Source organism: Nothoprocta perdicaria, unplaced genomic scaffold (assembly GCF_003342845.1).
Source record: "Nothoprocta perdicaria isolate Ctin4 unplaced genomic scaffold, notPer1 scaffold_58, whole genome shotgun sequence".
NCBI lineage: Eukaryota > Metazoa > Chordata > Aves > Tinamiformes > Tinamidae > Nothoprocta > Nothoprocta perdicaria.
The window spans coordinates 3,843,187-3,855,339 of record NW_020455843.1 but is presented as its reverse complement, the minus strand read 5'-3'; the positions used below and the strand labels follow the sequence as shown (position 1 = coordinate 3,855,339).

Sequence of the window (12,153 nt, the reverse complement as noted above, 5' to 3'; positions counted from 1 at the left end):
GGGTGGAAATTCAGGCACAAGTCCACGAGGCATCAGTCATCATTAGCTCTACTGTTCAGGGAACAGCTTGTTTTAGCAGCCGAGAGGTCATTTCCAACAGAAAAGCCTTTTGGTTTTGGTTGGAAAACCGTGTGGTATTGCAGATTTCCATAGAAAGTTGTCTAGTTTTACAAAAAGAAAAGGGGGAATGTTGAAAATCTGATATTCTGAGGTTCTTCGTTTGTACTGGGGCTCTTCCACCTAGTCTTAGTGTCAGGTTACTTGACAGCTTGCATTAGCTTTCTTCAGAGAGCGGCTGTCATTATGGTCTGTGCAAGCTCGGGCTCCAGGAATGCCATTCCTTGGATATTTCCTATATGATTTCCTTACACGGCCCTTATATTTAACTTGACATCAGAAGGTTCTTTAAACAACAGCCGAAAGGATAATAAGATCCAGTAGCTGGAAGTCAAAGTCGGAGCCGTCATTCCAGTGGAAATAGGAGGCTAATTTTTGAGAGGGGAGGGTAATTAAGCGTTCCAGCCCCTTGCCAAGGGCTGTGGTAAATTCATCAGGTTCTGAAGCGTCCACGTATGGAGACTGAATGCCTTTCTAAGAAGATACGCTCCAGTTCCACCACGTGTTCCCGTGCAGCAGCGCTCGTCCGTGGCGCGTCCAGGGGCCTCGTGGAGACACTCGCTGGCTTCCTTGGCCTCGTCCTCTGCTGCGGCATCAGGCTGGGGCTAGCCAGAAGGTCAGAACGAGAGATCATAAAGTCCTCTCAGTTCTTCTGAATCTATGAAGTGCAGGGACCACTGTGGTGGAGACATCTCCCCGGAGCAGTGATTATCCTAAAGATTTGAGTGGCTTCCACCAGAGAGGAATGCGCGGCGGCTTCCAGCTGGATGCAGCTCTATTTTGCAGCACCACGACGATGTTTACTACCTTCCAAAGCTCTGTTTGTGCTCCGCGAGCCCGGCTTTGCTCCCGTTGCCATTAATTCTAATTAGAGCGCGCTTGCTGCGCTGATTGATAATCCCGCTTGGCTTTCAGCACTTCGTTAATGCGAATTCATAGCTGGGGCCGAGAACCCGCTGCCCTCCAGAACGCAACCAGTCAAAAATCGTAAAAAATCGGACCGTTTTGGAGGAGAGACTGAAAGACAAATGGATGGGTAATTAATTAGAAGGTTATATTGCACTGGAGGCTTTTCTAATGACTCCTGGTAATCTGCCCTAGCTTGGCTTCCTTGATTTATGGCGTTATTAGAAATCCTCAGTTGGCAAACGGCCTCGTGATCTGCTGCACGTTGTAATTTATCAAGATGCCTTTGGTCAAACTTTATTTCTGTTTTTATCCTTTTTTTTTCTCCCTATTTTTTCCCTTCTGCAAAGAACTTGCTCGTAAGCAGCATTAGGCTTGGTTTCCAAAGTTGTTTTATTTTTTTTTAAGCGACGGCGTGATAGAACATCCTGTACCAATTAAATTCAATATGCTTGGAAGGAAGCTCCGCGTTTGCTCGGCCTGGGGTGCGGGTGCGTGATCCGAGCTGCTTTAAATAGAGCTCGTTGCACATGACCTAAACTGGCATCTCCATGCATTATTTTCCGTGTGGCCCTGATAAGCGAAAAAAAAGCTCGTTTTTTGCTCTCGTGGTGTTGCCTTCTTCTCCCCTTGCAAGGAGGGAGTTGCAAGGAGGGGGTTGCACCTATAACAGGCTAAAATGCCCTGACACCTCATTTTCCATAGTGCTCTCCTTGCAGGATTCGGCCCCATTAGCCGGGATAGGCTGGTCGGAGCCCTGCACACGATCCCGGGAAGTCCGTGTTTGCCTGCTAGGAGCAATCGGATGCCAAGGGCTGATGCTGAGGCAGATGGGTGAGGTGCTGAGGTGCACAGAGAGGGCTGAGAGGAGATTGCAGCAGGAGGTTTGCATGTCTTGGTGGTTTTTGGTAGCTTCTTTGGAGAGAGCCTGCAGATCTTCAGCCTTGGTTCGTACTGCGGTGCTTGGTCAGGATGCGTTGGGGCAGGAACACGTTGCTGGCCACGTTGGTATCATCCCAAGCATGGCTTTTGGCCAACCCAAAGCAGTGCTCTCCAGAGAGCACCATGGTGTTGGGGGATGCTCAGAGATGGACAGGGCCACTTTGGGAAGGACCTAACACAGGATGAGGCCACCAGGCTTGGGGAGAGGGAGGGAGTTTAGCCAGCCAAGGCCTGGAAAAGAGAGTTTAGGCAACCAAGGACTGACAGAGCCTCCGAAGAGGCGGGCATGGGGTGCTGAGGTGATGCTGATGGGGAGGCGGCAAGTTCTTCACGTGTGAGAAGCGGTGGAAATTGATCTTAGGAACTGGTGGAAGGAGAAATGCAGGTCCCAGGGGACTTGTGGTGCCTGCAGGCTGCTGTGTGTGCCCGGCAGCTGTTGCTGGAGGAAAGCAAGCCGTTTCCCCACGTGTTTTGTGCTTCCCACTGTCCTTGCTGGCCCAGCCCAGTAAACATTTTGATACTGGCATCTCCCTGCTCCTGCTCAACCAGTTTCTTGCCCTGTTTTTGCCTCCCCTGCAGAACTATGCTGCTATGAAGCTGGTGAAGCCCTTCAGCTGAAGCTGCGCTGGCGGCCGCCGGAGGCTCCGGTGCCGGCCGGGGATGTGGGACACGGGCGCCCTGCTCAGGAACACCCTTTCTCCAGCCCCAGTGTTGGCCGCTGCCAAAACGAAGACGTAACTTTGCTCGATGCAGATGCAGAAGCCCACCTGCAGCACGTAACCAAAGCCTGCCTTGAAGCACCTCTTTCTTTACCTCTCTCTGTCTCTCTCCTTTCTCAGCTGCTCTCATTTAAAGACCTTGGGTGTCCGTGCAAAACGGAAGAGGGTCGGGGAGCAACGGGCCCCTTCCAGAGTGTATAAAGATGTTGTAGTCCTTCGTGAGGAGCTGTGGGCTGCCCGTTGAAGCAGTAGATGCAAGCCAAAGCCAAAGCCAAAGCCAAAGCCTCTGTGGTCCTGAGCGTTTTCTGTTTGCTCTGAGAAGCAACAGTCATGCAATTTTCCTCTGCCCTGCAATGCATGTTTGCTGGTTGATAGTAAAAGCAAGCGGAGACACAACGTGCTGGGCAGCCCGCACCCCGGTGCTGTCGCGTTGCCTCCCCAAAGGCAGCCGGGGACAGGGGACCTGGTGGTGGCAATGGTGACACTGAAGCTCCTGCAGGACACGGTGGGTGTGAGGGACAACACCGCCCTTCACCCGCAGGGTGGCCCGGGTCTGTGGAGGCTGCTGTCCGGCTAAGCTGCTCTTTTACCTCGACAGTCCCACGAGCCTGCCTTAAAACCTGCGCTTTGGTGGCAGAGAGAGCGGAGCCGGCCAGGGAGCGGCTCCGAGAGCAGCCCCGGAGCAGAACTGGGCACGGGGCTTTGCTCCTCGCCCGTTCTATTACGTGCAAGCCCAGAATTACATAAACTAACAATATTAGTCTTTATTCTCCTGTTCTCCCAAACATGCTTAAGCCTTTTTCTAAGGATTTTCCTGAAACCCTTAGGATTTTCCTGCTGCAAGGAGGCATCTCCCCGAGCAGGGGCTGCCGTCCGGGGACAAGCCGTGCTCATGTAGTGAGCTCCCGCCCTGCTCCAGCAAAGCACTTAGGCGCGCTCCTAGAAGAACAGCTTAAGTGCTTTGCTGGATAGGGATGCTGTGATGCCTGGAGCAGGAAAACTCGTGTTGCTCGGTGCTGTCGGAGCAGCCAGACTGCATGGGTTGGTTCCCTGCCGTGGGTGAGGATGGGGTCTCCATCCTGGAGGACACGCAGCTGTGAAAACCCCGCTCTGCTTCCGAGGTTTAGCAGATTCGGTGGCCCGCTTCCCAAGGCAGCTGGTCCTCGGGAGGGGGCCTTGGCTCTGGCCTTGCATGCCCCAGGGTGGGCGCTTTATTTCACCAACACTATGAAGTGTTTTGGTTTCTGCATTGGTTTATTTTTTCCCTAGAAACCTCCCCGCCTCATGCACATCCACATGCCCAGTTCTAGCCACCATCAAAGGACCAGCTCGTGGTCAAATGCTGAGCAATGTTTCCCCCTGAGGATCTGCTTAGCTGAGGACAAAACTGCTTGGCAAAATTGTCCCCCTCTGACTTGTTCTTCCTCGTTTTGATGCCTTTTCTTCATGTCTGTTTTATGCAATGCTGGCGCCTGGCTGACCAGTTCTTTGTACCACCTTGTTGTGCGTCACCGTGGGGCTGTGTTGAGTCAAAGCAGGCTTGAGCACAGGAAGACAGCTCAGTCGCTTGCACTGCTGGAGCAGCTCCCTCCATCCCTCCATCCCTGTGGATGCTCCGGCTCCCTGTGGCCGGGTTGTGTGTCTCCACCAAAGCCGGCCGGGAGCTGGGGTCTAGGCCGAGTCCTGCCTGCGCCTTGCGGTCGCTCGGGCTTTGCAGGGGCTGGAAGATGCGTCTGTCACCTCTCTATGCCTTATATACAGCGAAGCAGATGTCACTGCGGTTACAAATGAAGTGCTCTGAAACCTTCTGCTCCTGGGTGTTTTATTGGGCTGAGGGTTGTGTGAGGGTGTCCCTTCGTGCTGTGTGGGACGGGGACACCAAGTGCCCTCTGCTCCTCTTCTCCCCATCCCTGCTTCCCAAAAAGCGTCTGTCTTGGAATCCGCGTTGTCCCTCCGTGTCCTCTGCCCGCTTGTTGGCTTTGCTCGGAAAGCAGCACGTCCTGCTGGTCCGGGTCTGTTCTGGCCTGGGTGGGCAGGATGGGTCCTGTGACGTCCCGTGGGGCTGAGCAGGGGTCCCTTTGGAGCTGGTGGCCCTCGCTGGGGACGGGGGGTGGCAGGAGAGCCACCGGGGGCTCTTGCATCCTGTGCTTGGGGATGCGCAAGTGGAGGGGGAAGGAGAACCTGACCAAGGATTCCCCTGCACATGCCCGCAGCCTCTCCTGTCCCGCGTGTGCACCCATCATCTCAGTGTCCCCCTGTTGAGGTGCTTTTGTGGTGCCTGTTCTTCTGCTTCCCCTTGCTGCTGCAGGCCCTGCTACCTGCCGCGGGGCAGGAGCGGGCGCACGAGTCCCACGGCTCGCCTGCTGCACGTTGGCCGCCAAGGTGGCCCCGGTGTCATCAACGTCCAGCATCTAGAGACGAGCCTGTGGCCTCCTCCAAGTTGAAGCCTTCTCTGGAGCTCTTCAAAGCCCGCCTGGATGCCACCCTGTGCCCCGTGCTCTGGGTGTCCCTGCTGGAGCAGGGGGGTTGGACTGGATGGTCTCTAGAAGTTCCTTCCAACCTTAATGATTCCGTGGTTCAGGATGGAGACACCTAGGGACACAATTGGCTTCGGTCTTAGATAAAGGTGCGACCTTTTAAAGTACCCCCACACTGAGGAGTTTCCCAGTTTCCCAGTCCTGCAATATCCTTGGAGTCCATCACTGGAGGGGTCTGCGGGTGCCTTTGGCTCTGGAACTCACGATTTGGTGGCCCGAGCTTCACAGCAGCCCGCTGCGTGCTCTTCTGGATGACACCACGTCCTTGCTGTCAGGAGAGCTGCAGACCCCGTGGTGCTGCTCTCCGCTTCCCAGGTTAGCTTGGGATGTGACCCGTGGCTCCCAGGACTGCTGGGCTCTGCTCCGCATCGAGCGAGGATGGAGACGTCCAAGGTGTCTCCTTGTCCATCACGAGGAGCACCGTGACGTGGTGCCTGGTCGTGGCAGAGCAGGGCTCCTTGCACGTTTTGATGGGTGTCCCCTGGGATGTGAACGACCTACACACACAGCAGGCTGCTCTGCTTGGTGGTGGTGGTGGTGGTGGTGGTGATGATGGGGAGGAGCTGTTAAGTTTTCATAGTTCCTAGATAAGAACTAGCTGAGGTGATAATGAGTGGGTATTATAAAAAATGCCCGCAGTTATTAATGCCTTTGGTGGACCCGAGGAGCCAGGATTGAACAAGCATGGCCCAAACCTTGTCCCCTGCCAGGGGTGCTGGATGCAGACACAGTGCCTGCTCCTGTTGGCCTCAGCCGCTAGATCGTGATGATGTCATCAGCCCTTTTGCCAGTTTTCTACTATTTTCTGAGTCAGATGCACGTTACGAGAACACAAAGTTCCCCAGTCCAGGTGGGCACTGTCTGTGTGCTGCTGCCATGGAAGAATTGTGCAAAGAAAGCACAGAAGTGGATGGATGAAGGTCTCTCACGTTGAGCTGAATCCATAACCCAACAGAGAGAAGTGCCCTGTCCCCTCTGCCCACAACCACAGGATTATAGGGCCCAGAAGGGTCTCTTGGTTGCTCCCATCTCCCTGTAAAACCACAGCATCTCCCCTCCTTGTCTTTGGCCAGAGCTGCTCGTTGAACCTCAAGGCCCAAGCGCCTTCTCTCCACGCTTCAGTCTTCAGCCCCAGCCCCAAGATCCCACACCGTGCCTGGGATGGGATGAACGAGGCTTTTCCTCATCTCAACCTCAAACCAGGCTCAACCTAAAGCCAAGCTCTGAGAGAGAGAGAAAAGCGCTCTGAATTTCAGCTTTCCATGGCCAGAGAGCTCTGCTTTTCACATGTGGGCAAAGGGTGAGAGCCTGAAGACACACGGGGTGGACAGAAGTTGTGGGGAGCACTTTAGCCGTGGCGGGAGACACCTCCAAAGCCCATGATGCTTTCTGACAGCCGAGGTGTTTCTCCAAGCAGGGTTCAGCCAACCTCCACCTTCCCGTGGCTTTTACCCCCTCTTTGCTCCTTCCCTCCTTTCTCCCCTGTCCTCTCCTCCTTTTCCACTTGTGGTTTGCCGTCCGTTTGCTTCCAGACCTCATCAAAGCATGCCATCCCAGGAGGAGGGGAGGGTTACAGCCTCACAAATTAGGAAAGCCCCAGCTCTCTCCAAGCTGGCCTCCCTTTCCCTCTTCAATCCCCTTTTCAGAACATATGTGAAAAAAAGGCATCTGTTCTGCTGCCTCCCGGTGATTGGACCTTCTGGTGGTTTTCTCTGGAAATAGCTTAATCCCATGTTTATGAAAAGAATGAGGCCTGGGCATTTAGAGTGGATCAAGTGCTTGGGGCCTGCTCGGCAGCTGGTGGAGGAGGCAGCAGCCTCTTCTTCCTCCTCTTTTTTTGGGCTTTGGAGCAGATTCGAGGTTGTGCTTCTGTCTGAGGCGAACAGAGACAAATTGGATTTGGTCGACACGGAAGGAGGGAGAAAACCTGAGCAAGCAGGAGATTTGTGTTTGCTGTTTGCCAAGGAAAACACGGTGGGAAGAGTCACCAGCTTGCAAGGCAGAGGGCTGCGGGCTGGAGAACAGAGCCCTGCTGGATTGTCTTCTCCTGGTGTCACCAGGGAGCAGCACAACGGGCACCTGCCGAAGACGAGTCCCTGCAGCCCAGGGCGGTCCCAACTCAATGGGATAATCTGGCCCAGTGCTTGGAGCTGCCCGGTGGCTCTGGAGGTCCTCGCTGTGGCTTTGCTCTCTGCTTCTTCACCGGCTTGGAAGCCGGGCCAGGTGTCTCCTGGCCCAGGTCTCGTGGAGCTCTCCCTAGGGTAACGTGCTCCTACCCATCCCTTCTTCATGCACAGCAAACCAGGGCCAGGACCCTCAAGGCTGCAAGGCTGTTTTGGAAACTAAACAGTTTGAAAGAAAAAAAGGGCAAGAAAATAGAAATTAGAAGCTGTGAGGGCTGCTTTTCCTCTCTTTTCTAGATGTCTGAGCCATAAGGGATTTGCAATTCCAAGATTATCATTGCAAGTGCAAGAGCTAAAACCACACATTTTTACAAGTGAGAACTGCAATTCTGACATCTCCTTCAGCTCTGACACTGGTTCTTTTAAGGAACTATAGAAAACACACAACTTGCAGGAGATGGAGGCAGCTGGTATCGTCTTTCTCATGGCTTGAACACAGGAAGCCACCCAGTAGCACTGGAGATCTCCATTAATCCTGGATGGTTCCTAATAACTAACCCTTAAAGAGATAATCAAGTCCTTCCTACTACTGCCCTGCCTGTCTCGACCAAGCTGTGGTGGGATGAGCACCAGAGAAAGTCCCTTCTGGGCAACTTCCACCTTTTTGCAAGGCTGCATCGGGGACACAGACAAGGATCTACAGCAAATGCAGAGTACTAAATATTCGGGAGGATGGAAACTCCTCTTAAAAGAAGAGGTTGGAAGACCTGGACTTGCTGAGCCCAGCGAAAGGCAGACCCAGAGGACTCTGCCCATCCCAGCACGAGGACCAGCCTTTGTTTTATCCAAAAGACCACGGAGGACTGGTTGTAAAGTGCTTATTTCATCCATCTTAAGTGAGGTTCACAGAGAACTAAAGCCTGGATTCAGACTGTTCCCAGCACCAGCACTGAGGGCAATTCTTCATTTTCTTCTTCCCCATACCATGATATTGGTAAAATCGCTCTTTGCTAAACCCTGGGGTTTTCTAACCAGGTGACCACCCCATTGCTGGAGCAGAGGAACCAGTTGGGTCATGCGGAAGCTCCAGCCTTTTGCTCGATGTCCTGTCCATCCCCAGCCTGCCAAGAGGAAGGAGAGACTCGAGAGGGTCTGTGGTGGAAAACCCATTAGTGAGGGGCTGGCGGGGGGCCGACACGTGCCAGGCTGCCTCGTTCAGCAAGCTCTGCTTGCTAGTAAAGAGCAGGAGAGCAACCAGAACACCAGAGACCATTAAAGGCTGCTTTCTAGTTTTATATACGGCGAGCTGTGCCGTGAGCATCGCAGAGGAGACCGAGGCAAGGACGGGGCGGCTGGTGGTGGTGGAAAACCATCAGGCTGTCAAACACGTCTTCTCCTCTTCGTCATCCCCAAGCGTGGAGAGCCCCTAACTAGGGTATCAGCTTCTTCATCACCTTGAGGTAATGGAGTATCCAGGCTCGGGGGCTGAAAAAGCAGTGATTTGTGAAGCGTGTTTTTTAGCTTAGCTGGGAAACGCTGCCTGGAGCGTGGATGACTATAGGTGTATGGATCCTTCATCTCAAAACAGGGCTAAAAAGGGATAAAACGGAATGAAACGGGTTCAAAGCCCATCAGTTTTCAAGGAGAAATTTGTAACGTGATGCCAGGGAGAGGCTGGGTGATTGGGCTTCAAGTGGCGATGGGTCCTCTGCCTTCCAACATGTGTTAATGAAGCGTCTTTCATTAATGATGCTTCTGTAACGAAGGTCGTGAGCAGAGGTTTGAACCCCAGAAACCAGGCTGGGTGGCTCCTGGTCACGAAACCAAACTGTGCTGGTTTCACATGGAACAAGAAAAGGTCACATTTGGGTAAAAATATGGGTTTACGTCACCCATATTTTCGCTCTTTGTGTCTCGTCGTAGAAACGGCGACGCTCAGAAATGCAAACATGCAACCAAATGAGAAGTGTCTGCAGCCCGTCTTATTTTAGCCGGAACGTGTAGGGGTGTACCCCATCCGACACGCCGCTGACGATGGTGTTGTTATTGATATTATTAATACTGTGACTAATAGTCTTCTTTTACCCACACATACAAACAAAAAATCTCCTTACTTTTCATGTTGGGTGAAAAATAACCCAAAGAAAACAGAAAAATAACTTTAAAAAGGACAAAATCCACTTAATGAAGGCTTAAATAAACTTTAAATTTGATTACAGTTGCTAAAACAATTAAAATCTTACCAAGGATAGGCTGGGAATGTTAAGCTGAAGAGCCAACTTTTAAAACGCATTTTCAAATTACTTGCAGGCAAATTCCAAGGCAAGAGCCACGCTTTGAGAGCAAATGTTGGGAGATTTAATTTCAGATTTGTTAAAATATTTTGACTTCTGCTGTTCCCCTCCGTGCAAGCTCTGTGGCTCCCGGTGCGGTTTGGGTGACGTGTGCGATCCCGGTGCACTGGGAAGATGCTCCGTGTGGGGATGGCAGGGGAGGCAGAAGATGCTCCCTGCCCTTCTGCACCAATTGTGCGGAAATGTGCTGAATTTATCGTTTTTAGCAGCAGGGATCAGTGTTGCTGGGCCCGCTATGCAGGAATGGCTCTGCTGTGCTTTGGGGTCCCTGCAGCATCTTCTTGCCAGGAGTTCCAAGGACCATCTCAGGAGGTTCCCTTCCACCTTTCTTCAGCCTGGTGTGAAGTTTAATTCTGAATAACAGGAGGATCATGGCAAAAAAAAGGGTTGATTTGGGAAGTGCCTTGGGCCTAAGGCAGAGAGAGGTCTGGGCTTCAAGGTCCTGCTGAGGTCTCCCGCTGGAAAATGGTCATTAGAAGCATTGGGGTTTCAGAGATTTTTGAAGCTCCTCGAATTCCGGATGGATTGGATTTGTGTTGGTGTCTAATTGGTTTGCTTGGCTCCGGCAGCAGCCACGCTGATGGTTTGTCCCATGCCATGCAAATACGGGGTGGAGAGGCTCAGCAAGGTGGAAAAACTATGGATATAGAGCTGTGGCTGCAGGAGTGGGATTGTGGTGCTGGACAGCTCAGCACCGAGCCTGGGAGAGCAGGAAAACACCCAGAGGACACAACTGTCGTGGGAAAGGGCAGCAGTTGGACATAGAGGTTGTTTTGGGGGCTGCTTCTAGCCCAGCTTCTCTCCCAGTGCACGGTAGATTCAGGACAGGGTGCTTCTTTTCGTGTCCCGTGAGCCTGCTGGAGCAGAACATGCTCACATCCCTTGCGTCCATGAAACACCCTTCTCCAACGTGGGAAAAACCTATGTCGGGAGGAGAATGTGGGAACCTAAGGATGGGCAAGCAGTGGAGTGGATTATCTCCGACAGAGTTAAACACTCATGGCCTTCCCATCCACCTCCCATCTCCCTCCATGCCCATTCCAGTATGGTAAATCCAAACCTTTATAGGGCAGAAAGCTGCCAGCTTGGACCAAAAACCCCGAATGGTCGTGATAGGAGCCTAGCTGCTCCGGATGGGGATTTGGGGCGGTGGAAGGTGGGTCTGGCCTTACATGGACATCACGCCAAGCTAACAAGATCTTCAGTGCCATGAAGATCCATGCTGTGCACTGCTGTGAGCTCCCTGATGCTGCTCGTGGCGGCCTGAGATGCAGAAAAGGCAGGAGACCCCAGAGCAAGGTGAGGAGAACCCTTCCTCCAGGATGGACATGAGCGATGGAGCCTCCATGTCCTCCCGGAGGAAGGTCTCAGCTCGCAGCTGCTGCCGGGCACGGCATGTGGGCTGGTCAGGACTTGTCTGGTTGTTGTTTTGGCTTTTGAGCAGCAACTCAAGAGTTAGCAAAACACAGACTTTCTGCAAAAAGAATTTGGTGTCAAAAAAAGAAAAAAAAAAAAAAGCAAAGGAAAAGCCAGAAAAGAAGAAGGAGCCCATCCGAAAATGTGGAGCGCTTTTATTTGGATCTTTTTTGAGAGCAAAACATTTTGATGTCCTGATGTGAAGCAAGGCCCCGCTTTGAAATTTCCTTCAAGTTTATTTTAAACCTGCTGTAAAAAAAAAAAAAAGGCGTCTTGAGATTGAAAGAAAACATTTCATTTCTGGTGGAATTAATTTTAAAAGGTAGGATTTTTTTTTTAAATTGCTGGCGAACTGGAAAATTCATTATTTGTTGGACTTTCCTTGTTGGCCCTGCGGGAAAAACACAGCACAGGGACATGAAACAATTTACGCAGCAACTGCTGGACCCGGGACTTGACCTCGCGTTGTCAAAATGTTAGTTAAATATCCCGGCTGAAAATGTGCGGTTTTGATCCACAAAAACAGGCTCTCGGCCTTGAGATGGGACCTTGTCCTGCTGCCCGCCCGGGGCCGCCTCTCCGTGTCCCCTGTCTGGCTTTTAAGAGCAAATCAAGCCAATTTGGGTCGTTTGAAGTGTGGCAGGTTTCAAATCTCTTTCCCCCTCTCCCGCTCTTTATATAATAGCAGTAATAACAGTAATAATATGGATGGGGTCCTGAGAGCGTAAAAACCCCGTTAATCATTCCCATCCCGCTCGCTAACTTGGATAAATTGCAGTGATAGTTGTACCAACTGGGACTGTTCCAGTGCCAGGGCTGGGACGTCCCCGCATGGAGCAGGGATGTTCGGAACGGGGGAATTGGGGATGTTTGGAATGGGGGAATTGGGAATGTTTGGAACGGGGGAATTGGGGATGTTTGGAACAGGGGAATTGGGAATGTTTGGAACGGGGGAATTGAGGATGTTTGGAACAGGGGAATTGGGGATGTTTGGAACAGGGGAATTGGGGATGTTTGGAATGGGGGAATTGGGGATGTT

The 12,153-nt window shown here is 52.3% G+C and overlaps 1 protein-coding gene across 1 annotated transcript in view; it reads left to right on the top strand.

The window, feature by feature from the left end:
• DYSF (dysferlin) overlaps positions 1 to 3,507 on the top strand; it is a 79,785-nt gene extending 76,278 nt beyond the window's left edge. Inside the window, exon 57 of the mRNA XM_026048862.1 lies at positions 2,545 to 3,507. Within this exon, the coding sequence (XP_025904647.1) occupies positions 2,545 to 2,583 (39 nt within the window). The 3' untranslated portion in view covers positions 2,584 to 3,507. The remainder of the gene's footprint in view (positions 1 to 2,544) is intronic.
• The last annotated feature ends 8,646 nt before the right edge of the window (positions 3,508 to 12,153 follow it).